At 34.8% G+C, this 12,989-nt stretch overlaps 1 protein-coding gene across 1 annotated transcript; it reads right to left on the bottom strand.

Annotated features, from left to right (window-relative positions):
• Positions 1-1,523: 1,523 nt before the first annotated feature.
• LOC117110319 (acetolactate synthase-like protein) lies at positions 1,524-12,819 on the bottom strand. Its single transcript, XM_033252987.1, has 13 exons — positions 12,656-12,819; positions 11,626-11,784; positions 11,327-11,497; positions 10,138-10,276; positions 9,877-9,991; positions 9,220-9,320; positions 7,837-7,946; positions 7,624-7,747; positions 7,391-7,485; positions 6,804-6,958; positions 6,229-6,366; positions 3,926-4,199; positions 1,524-2,593 (listed from the first exon to the last, which is right to left on the bottom strand). Exons 1-13 carry the CDS (start codon positions 12,752-12,754, stop codon positions 2,408-2,410), a joined length of 1,866 nt encoding a protein of 621 aa, XP_033108878.1. The 5' UTR covers positions 12,755-12,819; the 3' UTR covers positions 1,524-2,407.
• Positions 12,820-12,989: the final 170 nt, after the last annotated feature.

The raw sequence follows: 12,989 nt of genomic DNA, 5'->3' as shown, positions 1-12,989 counted from the left end.
ACTCCGTCATAAGGTCACATGGAGTTTACCACTTTCAAGCGCTACTGTGTAGGCACACTATACCACAACACGGCTCGTCGTCTGTAGGGCAATATTTTTCAGAGTATCCTCGGGAAGTTTAATATTGGTATTCCCGTATTTTTTTTATTTGTAAAAGCGGGACAATTCGGGGGGATGGGCGGGACAGTTAAGGAACCTATGACTTTTTATCTTAAATACATTATGCCTATGTAAATTAAAATAAATATAGCTTATTCTTCTGAGCGAAATTATTTGGGCAAGTAACATCACATGGAATTATTAGTAAAAAAAAAATCACTCAAAATTAATTTCATTGATCCATGTTCTCCGATTTTTTAACTACCCCAGCAGGTTTTAATAACGCAGTCTTTTCGGTTTTAGTGATCAAGCAATTATAAGAATGGAATAGGAAATGAAAGAATCTATAAGTAGGGAAAGATGGAAGGAAATACAAACAAAAGAGAAAGAAAAATAAAAGGCTTTGGGATGGAAAGGAAAGTAATATGCTATGAAATGATAAGAAAGTAACACGCTATGAAAGAATCTCTAAGAATTGCTGTGTTATTGGCCGAGTTGAATAAATCGTTACAATACCAAAGTATTGTAATACTTATTGATAATCATTACACTAATTTTTAAACTAAATTATAAACTAAGCCCAAGATATTGGATAAACAATGAACGGTATATTTGTACATTTGTTGTGGTTTATTTCCTTCTCTATGTTGCTGTTAAGCGCCTCGAGGTTGTTACAAGGCGAGGCGCTATATAAATCCAGAATAAATTATTATTAATATTAAAAATTATTCTTAGATAATAAAGAAACACAACACATCTGCTCGAACACATTTTTGCCCTTTGCTTCATGACTCATGACTCGTCGTTAAGGCGGTAATTATAATCATCTGGTATGCCTACAAAATGCTGTACACGCCCCCGTATCAAGAAAATGATTACTAAAATTATGAAATCTGATTTCCATGATTCAGTACAGTAACTGTATATATACAGTTGTTTTAACGTTATTTTGAAATAAAGCATTGATTTAACGTATAAATCAATAAATACATATAAATATACTTAAATGTTGTGATTAATTTTCTTCACCATGTATTATGCTGTGTTTGTTTTTTAGGAGCAACATATTTTTATGAAGAACATATCTTACAACAGATCAATGTATTACCACAGGCTTTAGAATAGTTTTTCTTTATATACATTTTTACATTCAACAAGTGGAGTAGAGTTGAACAGCTTAGTGGTTCAGATGCTTGCTTGCCTTCCAATTCCACGATCCTGTCACGGTAACAGGTTTTACAAGAAAAAAATGCACTCCCTCTCATAATGGAACTTAGTTTATGTAGAGAATCTTTTGTTTATGTTTGTCTTGTGAAGTGATGCCACATAGAATAGTGATGAAGTTCACTGCTTGGCATATCCTCGACCTTCAGCCTAACCCCAAAAAGAAAAGAACAAACTTAATGATAAAATGTACCAGAATCAAGTAATTTTGCACCATTTTATTTGAGTTGAATATCAGTATCATTTTCATTCATATATTCTTCACCCCAAAACTAATAGAGATAATTCATAACATGATTCAAAAAGTTAATTTTCACTTTTGATGCATTTATATAATTCCTACACCTTGGTCTCATTCACATTTCCTCCATTCCAAATCTACACTACCAGTCTGCAGTGGTGTATCTAGGAGTCTTCAATTTGAGCCACAAGGGGGTTTGATGATTAGGTGAAAGGCACTAGCTCGCAAAATAAGGTAATTTTAGTTGATTTTTAACTACTTGAAAAAATAATTATAAGTATTTTGCACATAAATTAGATTAGATAGATTCTAAAATTGATTAAATAAGCTTTTGAAACCCCTAAATCGTAAAAGTTTTTTTTTGGGGGGGGGGGAACATCGGGGCCCCCCGTCTGGGACCTCAGCCCCCCTATTGGGCAAATCCTGGCACCACCCCTAATCCACATGCTTAAGTGTTGCTGCCATATTGGCGCAGTAGCAGGCAACCCCACCAAGTACCCATTTATACTCCTGGTTGGAGAGAAGCAACGCAGGTAAAGTGCCTTGCTCAAGGAAACCAAATCATTTCCGCTGGGCCAAACTGCTTCTCTGATACTAGCCAGTTATTATCCATCTTTTATTCACAATGTAATTGAGCATTATACTGATGTTGCATTCTATAACATAACAACTCAGTTACCATTGATTGAATCTTCAGTCAAGGCCAAGTCAATCAATATTAAGTATATTTATAAAATCTAAGTAAAAAATTTAAACGTAAATGCTGATTGCTCCCAGAAATGTAAGTGTTTAAAAAGTCCATAAATCAATTAAACTTAAATGTATACTATGAGCACTAATATTTTATACAGAGATTGATCCGTCTCTGAAGTTGGTCCTGCCAATAAGACAATTAATAAGTACAGGTTTGCCCTCTCTGCATTCCTTCTGTGCAGTTTGTAGTGTCTTCAGTACATCTTCGCCCTCTTCTCCACACAATTTTAGACCACTTCCACCATAACCCTTGGCAACAATGTGGTAATCGCAGAACTATGAAAAAAATAATAACATTATTATTAAGATGATCAAATAACTTATTCCCTATATTATTATTATTATAATTATCATTATTATTATTATTAATATTAGGCTAAATAAAATAAACTTTTAGTTTTATGTCAGTGACATTATTATATTATTATTATTATTATTATTATTATTATTATTATCATCATCATTAAAAATATAACTTATGTTGACAAAAAAAATTATTAGAAAATTAAATACAGTAGAACCCCTCATTTACGTACGGCACGGGCCCAGAGCCATTTGTAAATTCGGATATTCGTAAAATCGGGGTTGACCCAAATTCCTATATATTTGCACTGGTACTACTTACACTGGCATAAACTAGGCCTAGGCTAGGCCTACAGGCTTACGCAGCTAAGTCTGAGGGGCCTAGGCCTACAGTTGGCAGCTTCTAAGCATTCTGATCCCACTCTAGGCCCTGCACAAATTTGTTTTTATCGGACATTTTTACCTTCTTAAATACCTAGATTGTGGATTTTATTCCAACACAACTTCCATAGATACTTGTTTATTATATATATTGATCATTCAATAAAACAATCAAGCACTATGTTGAATTTTAAAGCTGAAAACGATGTTTGAAAGAGAAGTAAAATTTGTCGCATGCACATGTGTGAAGCCATAAAAAACACTGACTTTGAAGAGGCCCTCTCCTTCACTTGAGAATTACATAGTACTGTATAGTATGGTGTGTTGTGTTGTATGCATGCTAATAACAGGCACAATTCGAGCAGGTTTTTTTTTTTTTAATCTTTCGCTTCAATTTTTATGACGTCATCACCTTTATGTTACGTTCGTAAAATCGGGAATTCGTAAAATCGGGGTTCGTAAATGAGGGGTTCTACTGTACAAAAAATAATTTCAGAGAAAACCCTCCATATGCATAGTGATATGCCTCTGATATGCATACATTACCCTAATAAAAGCATAATTACTCTCTATAGCCTATGCATACAACACCTCATTCTTATGCATTTAATACTAATATGAATACCGTAAAACCTTGAATTGAAGCCCAATGGGCTTAATCTCGAGAAGAAGCCCATCTCAAATTGAAGCTAGATTAGATTACATTAAAGTTTGCAAAAAAAGAAACCAAAATCTTTAATTCAAGGTTTTACAATGCTATATTACCCTCATATATATGCATAAGTTTAGTCAGAAATCATCTCATTACATATTTTTGAAATCAATGTTTTATGTTGGTTATTGCTGTGTTGTGTACCGTCACATTTTAGTTGGCTAATAGTTTGTATTTATACATGGATAAAAACTACCAACTTGTGTACTTACAGCAAGATCACATCCGACCCTTGACCCTAGCATAGGTTCCTGTTCTCTTACAATTTGCGTCCAACATGCATCATTGCCTACCACCGCTATAACAGGGCATTTATGACGAGTGAACGTATCAAATTCAGCTACACTGTAACCAAGAGACCCATCTCCATATATGATCCACACCTCGGCATCAGGCCTGACTAGCTTAGCACCCAAGGCAAATCCACCTCCAACTCCTAAAGTACCAAATGCACCTGGGTCAAGCCAGCACATTGGTTCCCTTGGCCTAGAAAACAAACAAAATTGTTGTTCTATTACAAATAACTAAACACAAATTAAATGTCCCTATAAAATATAGTATATAGAAATATGATGTAAAATTTGAAGTATCGTGATAAATAGATTGAATCAGATAATGCAAAATATAGAAATACATTAACAATAAAAAATATTAGGAAATATGCATTTTACACAATCCATTGACAAAAATGGCAAAGCTGAAACATATGATTTGCTGCTAAGGTAGAAGCTATTTAGTATTTTTTTTTTTTTTTAGATGACACCCTCAGTTTTGATTAAGGTTTACTTGTGAATGTCACTTGACGTCAGGCAGACAACGTAGCGAGGCTTCGATAGGTCCTGTCTTGGTATTGTTACAAAACATCGGGTTGAACAACAGTTGGTAAGAGATATCAAGACATATTTACCGTACTATATTAGAAATTATACTTTTAGTGTTTACATGATTACATTAATTTAGTCTTGCATTATTATTTGACCAGAAAGAGTAATATTTATTTGACAGGATAGGCTTTGCCCTATGTTTATATGCATACAGTACTCTGGGTGTATATGCTTGCGAGCTAGATGCTCGCGCATATAGAGGAGTGGCGTCCTTGTTGGAGGCAATGCGTATGTTAAGAGACTTGTTTGCATTTTTTATCATAACGTACTATATGGGTTGTATTGGGTATACAGTTTATAATACAGTACAGGCATTAGGCTTATGAGTACTGTAATTAGAAATTAAATAAATAATATGTGATTATCTACGGATTAATAATTATAAGTGTTATTATTTATGAGCTGATTATATTTTGATTCATTGTTATTGATTATTTCAGTGAACGAATTCATGACTAATGAAATCGTCGCTCACATCACGAACTAACACAATTAAATTCAATTGTGTTAGTTCATGAAATCAAATAAGCGTGTCAAAATACGTGCTGTTGTTGTTAGGGACTTTTTGTGTGGTAAAGAATACAAAATTACTTGACAACCAATAGGCGCTCGTTTTGACGCGCTACTGTGATTTCACGAACTAGCACAATCTATTTTGATTGTGTTAGTTCGTGATGTGATCGACGAAATAATAAAAACCAAGGCAATTCAACAAAAGGATACACATCTCCGCTCTCGAACATAGCTTGCGCGTAGTCCTTTTGTGGCATCAACAATCCGATAGTAATTAGTACGAGTACAGCCGTTAATTATTAGTCTATGTGTGCCATACGTTTTATGGTGTTAGTTACTATTTCATTAATTTTGGGTAATTCGCAATGTGTGTTACATCTGATTTCTTTTGACCACAAGCTTGTTAAATGCTTCTATGAACTACAACTTGGTTTGTGAAAATTGACCAACAAAATAAAAAGTTATAGCCATTATAAATTTACAATTTTTATAAAATTTCATGTTCTTATATAACATTAAACGGTCATTTTGACAATGTTGGACTAAGGTGCACGATACGAACATTTGAGTAGATACAGAAAATTTATTTATTTGTCTCATGAACGACAATACACCACAACATCGGTAAAATTAATGTTGAAATAAAGAATATAATCTCAGTCTAATGTTAGTGCAAAATATCATATGCCTTTGTAATCACCGCACGACGCACGATTATCATGGCAACTAACACGTGGGTAATTCGTCATATGCTAACAGTTTGGTTGCTATGGTTTTTGTGATGATCAGCATGTAGGGGCGCACAGCATGTAGAATGTCGATGTCAGAGTTATATCCTTTGATATCCCTAGATGTGCGTCCTTTTGTTAAATTGCCTTGATAAAAACCAAGTTTGAATAGTGAGTCTGGAATGAAATAAGTAGTGCTGATTATAAATACACACGTAATTATGAATACTCCCCAGGGAGTGGAGGCTGTTGCAAGTTGTGTATGATTGATTCTGTATGCAATGACCAGGGGAAATAGTGCCTTGAGCAGCCTTCTGGATATGTGCACTTTATAAATCCTATTAAATAAATAAATAAAGTGATACTGATGATTATGAGTAAAATGGCTACCTGACAATGTAAGCAGCACTTCCAACAAAGTCGCCACCATCAGCTACTAAGATACTGTTGTCATCAAGTGTTGACTCTACATGGTAGAGTACTTGAAGAGGATTTAAGAATTTGTTAACTGCTTCTGTAGCTTTTTTTCTAAAAAAATATAAAGAAAGTAATATTTAAGTACAATTCTCATGATTATCCATTAGTTGCAAAATTTGGCAGAATGCAAAAAAATCTGATGAAATAAATCAAACGTTAAACAAAAACAAATGACACAGAAAAATGTATATTCTTTAATTATTAATATTATGTATCATTAATTTCTTTTGAAATGGTTTCTACATTTATAATATTGATATTTTGTTTTCATGTTGCTGCTAGTATCGTTGTCATCTTTGCAACTGTTTTCACCATCACTACCGTACCTTCATCATTGTTAAGTATTATAATACTCCATTTTGAAATCATATTAAATCAACAAAATTAATATTTGTCTGAGTATGATTTTGGATGTGAAGAAAAAAAAACTAATAAATAAATAAATATTAAGATAATACATATTATTATGATCAAGATTATTTCCTTGCCTATTTGCTTCTTCCTTTTCCTCATCCTTTGATTTCAGCGACTTGACCCACTCCTCGTCGCACTTAAATTTCTTCAGACCCTTCTGTAGGGACACCAAGAAGCTACCTACGTCAGCTTGGACAGCAAGGCTGGGTTTCCAGAATGCATCCGTATTCTACAAGTAAAATCACAAACTACCCTTTACAATACCTTCTTGTTCAAGCCAAAAAACTGAGGGTCCCTATCTAAAAGGATACTGCTGGTCAAATAAGCAAGAATGTGGGCAAATATCTCCTTGTTTGTGGTGAAATTAAATCATAACAGCCTTTAGAGGTTACAGTAAAAAATTGCAGCTAGAAACTACTAACAAATTTAAAAGATTCCAAAGACTTGCTTGTTGTATAGTATACCTAAAAATAGAAAGACTTACGCACATAACAATTAAAGGAAATCATGATTTCCAATTCCATTCCATGCACTAATTAACCAATTGTGCATGATTTGTTTGGAGTTCTATGCATCTAACAACAAAGCTCCCATTTTGTTTTGACCATGCAATAGTTACAATCTTTATATTTAATATTAATTAGGATTAAATCAACCATACCTTGTAAAGCTGCTCCTTATTCCTATTCACTGCAATAATTTTTGATTTACGACTTAAATGACGTCCGTAGTTCAAACGAAAATCTGGTACAGCACCTGTGAATTACAAAAATAACTGAAATTACTTTAATTATCAAAGGTTCTTCTGCCTTTTACTACAAAAATACTTTTGGTTTTAAATCAAATAAAAATTCAGTATGCATTTTGATAAATATCACAAGAATAAAACCATACCAGCTAAGACTACAACATCTGCCTCCCGCAGTGCATCTCGTCGTTTTTGTCGTATATGGATAGCACTATTTCTTCCCAGCATACCACGGGACATTCCTCCTAAGAAACATGGTATTCCCATTGCCTGCAATACAATTTTTTGAAGGATTTATACTCCAGATTTACTTATTTATTGAATATAAATATTTATAGCTAAACAGTACGGCACATTACCTCTAAAGATTTTCTAATCTCATCGGCTGGCGTTGGGGGCAGTGTTGCTTGGCTTCCAAGTACTAGCACTGGCTTCTTAGCTCGGCTTAGAATCTCAATGGCTTCTTGCACTAAATATAAAAATAGCAAAAACATTGTGGAACAAACATTGAGTACTTATTTATTTATTAAAAATTTGACACAAAAATCATAAAGTGTCAATGAGGAAACCATGGGCTGAAAGCCCAACCCTAAAAGTGGGTACCTCTTCAGAAATATACATAATACAGTTTAATATACTGTATAACACCATTAAAATAATATTAAATCTAAAAACTGATATAACATCAGAATAGAAAAAAAAACACATCCAGAATCACAAAAACAATTTTAAAGAACTAGGTCACAATATATAAATCATGTCTTACACACCTAAATAGATCCTTGTCATTTGATTGGTGGATTTCGTATAATGTGTGACATTGGTTATTGACACCACTTTATCACTCATTATGGGAATTTAGTTCCACTGTGCATTTTTAGGTCCATCCATGCATTTTTCCCCAATTTTTTTACTCAATCGCACACCACAACATAATATATATTTTTCATTTGTTAAAAAGATGTTGGACTGTTCCATTCATATAAAAGGTAGATTATTTTCATAAAAGATCAAATGACAAGAACCTATTTTAGGTGTTTTAATAAAACAAATAATGAATGTTTTTTATTTGAATAATGGAAAGAATATTTTTATTTCATTGAAAGATTGTCAAAATGAACTCGGCTCCGCCTCATTGAATGGAACAGTTAATCTTTCAACTCATGAAAATATTTTTCCCATTGCACTCATAAACATTCATTATCAAGTAAGGTGAGATTAACTTTTTAGAAATGCAAAAGAACTCTTCAAGCTGTCAGGTAGAACATTCCAGAGCCCTACTGCTTCCACATATACAGATTTTTTTTTTTTTAACTCGCGCTCAAGTCTGAAATAGCAACCTCTGTTTAGGTTTAACTTTTATAAGCCGGGCTTTAATCGTTGCAGGAGGTCTAGCATTGACTATACGTTTTGCGAGCAATCTTTTGAAACACGTTTCCTGGTCACGGTTCATTATTATGCAAATACTCGCGCCTCCTGGCTAATCCCACTAGTCTGAATGCCTGGCAAAGTTAAGCCCGGCTTAACTTTGATCCGGGCTTGACTCAAGCCTGACACTTATAATGCAAGACTGAACATAGCCTCAAACTACCAAGCTACATATCGACTACAGTTCTTATTTCCTTCTGATATAACTTGAAAAACTTTAGAATGACCTCTGTATGTCATAATAGTTTTAGACTTGTGAATAATAATAATAATAATAATACATAGAATACATAGTAAAACTGAATGGAACATACCTTGTAAATATGAAGCAAGGGGTAGATGCACGGGCAAAGGTGTAACGTCTTGTTCTTCAAAGGCACCAGCAAACATGTTTGATACATAATTTTTCAGGTACCTAGAATATAATAAAAAAAACACAAATGTCTTCCAATTTTAGGCAAGCTTGTTTTGTCCACCCCAAAAACTACCAATCCAAACTAGTCTCAATCAACAACAACCAACTAATACCACCCTGCCTCAATCAAACCCAACCAACCTTAAACAATCAGTGGCAGATAAAAGGTGAAAGTGGAGGGGCTGAAGGCTGGCACTCCCTAAATTTTACAAATTCTTTTTTTTAAATGGTGATAAAAATAAAATTATATTCAAATCTAAGGGTGCGATTTCCAACCATTTCGAGGTTCCATAAACATTAATTGTTTTTAACCTCAGCCTCAAACATGATGGCCTGAGGTGGTATAGACCCTCCATCTGTGCAAGTCACTCCCTGGTCCCCCTCTATTTCAAATTCAGAGTGGCATATCTAAAATATTGACTTGGGGAGGCTGATAGGGAGAGAGGCTTGATGCTTAAGGGAGGAAGTGCTAGTAATTTTAATTAGTGAGAATTTTTATTTGCTTAGCAAATTTCTGGTGGGGTCCCACAGATACACCACTGAAATTAATGCTTACCATGACAGGATACTGTTGACTAGGCCACCCTTGGAGCCACCTCCACCTACAACCTCTTTCTGAACAGACTTGTAGGAATACAGGGTGTCTATGGGTAGCTCAACAAAAACTGGGCCTAAATGAAACAGGAAAGAATTATTATTAATTTTTTTCCTAATACCATTTCACATAGAGGTGTCCCAAATTTCAAATTTTATGACATTTTCATGGTAACATCAGGTTATCATTAGTACAAAATTGGTTGAAACAGTGTGTACTTACCTGGAGTTCCAGATTGAGCAACAGCCAAAGCCTTGCGGACTGTAGGTACAATGTCTCGAACACGCTTAATGGAGCCACAATATTTACATAAAGGTTTGAATAAGGACATCTGATCAATGTCTTGTAGAGCTCCGCGACCCTATTAACAGGCATTATATAAACAAAAATAAAATTTTCATTAGGGGCATTAAAAAAAACAATAATCAATAAGGCTATAGTTTCAATTACAACAAGCCCATAGCCAAGAACACCCCCACCCACTTCTCTAGAAATATTTTTATCTAGTTTAGCTATTAGTATTAACTCCAAATAATTACAATTTTCATTTTTTAAATTATTAGAGTGCCAACAATGTTGGGGCTTAGGTGGATGTTGACTCAAAGTCTCCTTGGTAAAAAATTAGAACCCCTTTTAGAAATCCTCTCAATTCAATTCAATGAAAAAATGGAACTTGGACAGCATTAGTTACTTTTATATTGATAAATCATTTGCCTTAAAAAATAAATTTTGTTTTCATCAAACATTTCCATTAAGTCTGACAGACAAAATAAGAATGAACTAGCAATCAAGAAGCAAAAAAAATGCAGGGGTTCCAAGTTGGAAGAAATCTCTTTTGGGAGATCTAGTTATTTAATATTTTTTTGCTGCGCATGATAATTACCAATTGGCATTGACTTTCATGACACATTCACATTAAAGAAGTAAAAATATGCAAATATCATGAAATTGCGTCAGATGGGCAATATTCTAGGATATTCTTGCTTGCCTGCTTGCAGGAGTGTGGTAAGCCATACCAATTTCCAGGAGACTCTCGCGACTTCCGGGAGACTTAAGGCCAACTCAGACAGCGTCGTACGACGCAGCCCGACGCGATTTCTTGTCGCGTCGGGCCTGTGTGAGTTAAACGCAGACACAAATTTTGCGTTGGGGGCATTCTCGTCGCAGAATATTAAACATGTTTAATATTTCTCACGATGGCTTAAGACTGTTCCCGACGATAAATCGCATCGGGCTGCGTCATACAACACCGTCTGAGTTGGCCTTTACTGTAGGACCACTGAAGATGACTACATCTCCTTGTTTATATTAAACATGTGCTTTTCTGAATTCATATGTTTAGTAATAACTACCCTACACAGTTTCCAATAAAATAAGGCTGGTGTTGCACAAAATATTATTATCCCTATACCTTAAGTAAGTTGGCTGCAGCACCTCCCATTAGCAGCACAGGCGATTCTGCCATCTGAGCATTCTTAACAGCAGTAATTGTGTTTGTTAGACCTGGACCAGCAGTAACTATGGCCACACCAACCACACCAGACAACCTTGCAACTGCATCAGCAGCAAAAACCGATGTCACCTATTGGAAAATAACAATTTTTTTTATTGATATATTCAATAAGGCATTCTATTTTTCCATAGCATTAACTTGATGAAACAAGAAGCCTTCTCTACACCCCAATTCCAACTTTAAAAAAAAAAATGCACCTCATGTCGGACATCCACTACACGAATGCCACTCTTTTCCGATGCTACAAGAACAGGAGATATGTGTCCGCCACACAGAGTGAATAAATACTTTATGCCATGTTCTTTGAGGACTGCTGCAACTAGTTCACCTCCATTGCGAGAAGAATCTGCATCCGCCTAAGAAATAGAAAAAGAAGTTCTTTTAATCCTAATCTCAATTTGATTTAAAAAAATTAGTAAATTAAAAAATTCCATGTTTTAAATTACAGTCGTGTCCGATCACCAGCTGTCACCCCACTCCCCCCCAATAGATACAAAATATTAGGTCAAATTTTCATTTAATCAATTTCAGTGACGTATCTAGATCCAGTAGTTTTGAACAGGGAATGCATGGTTAATGGGGGATGCGTAAAGGTGGGATGCTCTATAATTGAGGGGCACTGGCACATAAAATGAGGTGGTAGGCCTAAGTGATTTTTCAACTATGTGTATAATTATTTTGTTTCAAACATTTTCAATGGAGCGGCGATTACTGGCAGGGGGGTGCGAGCTTTTCAAGGGGGAGATGATGGTGGACGTGTGATACGCCACTGCCAGGTACGTGCAAGACGTAGCCAGAAGAAAATAGCTAAGTTATAGCAAATTTGAATCCGAAGGCGGTGAAAACGTTGTTCAGTCAAGAAATTTGCCAAGTTAAATATTCGTAAAACTGGATCCTTTTTCTTTCGAAATGGCACTGTAAAGTGGCGTCCACTCGAACTGACTGGAATAATGCTTGCAGTTGCATTCACCCCTATTGACTGGTTCCCCTTCAAACATATACACCTGTTACTGTAACAATTTTAAAAAGTCAATAAAACATCAATTATCAAAACATTCAACAATCCAATAGACCCAGCCCAGTGTTACAGGTCGACCCAGATAATGACAATGTAGTACAACAGTAGGCCTAGACCTGATGACATCTTTTTTGCAAATGAAGTAGGCAGCTAGTAAGCCTGCTACTAACTAGGCCCTGGTTGGGCCTCTAACTTATGTACTAATTAACCTTATGGAAAAGTTGAAAAATAAGTCCAAATTTGGACTCCAGAAACGCTATTATTAATACAACTAACAACCCACAAGCTGCTAAAATATACTCAATCATTCTCTTGGTGCAATATGAACAGCCAACAGCAGAAGAATATGAAGAACAGGTTTTCCTCAATTTTTGACCTCTGTTCAGTTTTTCAGCACATCCATTTCTGCAAGGGAACCTTTACAGTAAAGAAAAAGTTGAATCGTGTGTAAAAATTAAAAATATGATGTATTAATAATTAATTATTTTATAAAATATTGTATTTGAAGTAAGTAAATAAAACTTAATGTATATAATGCTTTAA

Source organism: Anneissia japonica, unplaced genomic scaffold, assembly GCF_011630105.1.
Source record: "Anneissia japonica isolate Jap-2015-1 unplaced genomic scaffold, ASM1163010v1 scaffold5350_len443212_cov192, whole genome shotgun sequence".
Lineage (NCBI taxonomy): Eukaryota > Metazoa > Echinodermata > Crinoidea > Comatulida > Comatulidae > Anneissia > Anneissia japonica.
Note: the sequence above shows the minus strand (reverse complement) of the source record. Positions and strands in the feature narration are given on the sequence as shown.

Bases quoted from the DNA above. Each gene is read 5' to 3' on its own strand.
- LOC117110319 (XM_033252987.1), bottom strand. From the start codon at position 12,754: ATGATTGAGTATATTTTAGCAGCTTGTGGGTTGTTAGTTGTATTAATA. The intron at 11,498-11,625 runs GTGCATTTTTTT...ATTTTCCAATAG, and splicing joins TAGTGGATGTCCGACATGAG to GTGACATCGGTTTTTGCTGC. The intron at 9,321-9,876 runs GTAAGCATTAAT...ATTATATTCTAG, and splicing joins GTCAACAGTATCCTGTCATG to GTACCTGAAAAATTATGTAT.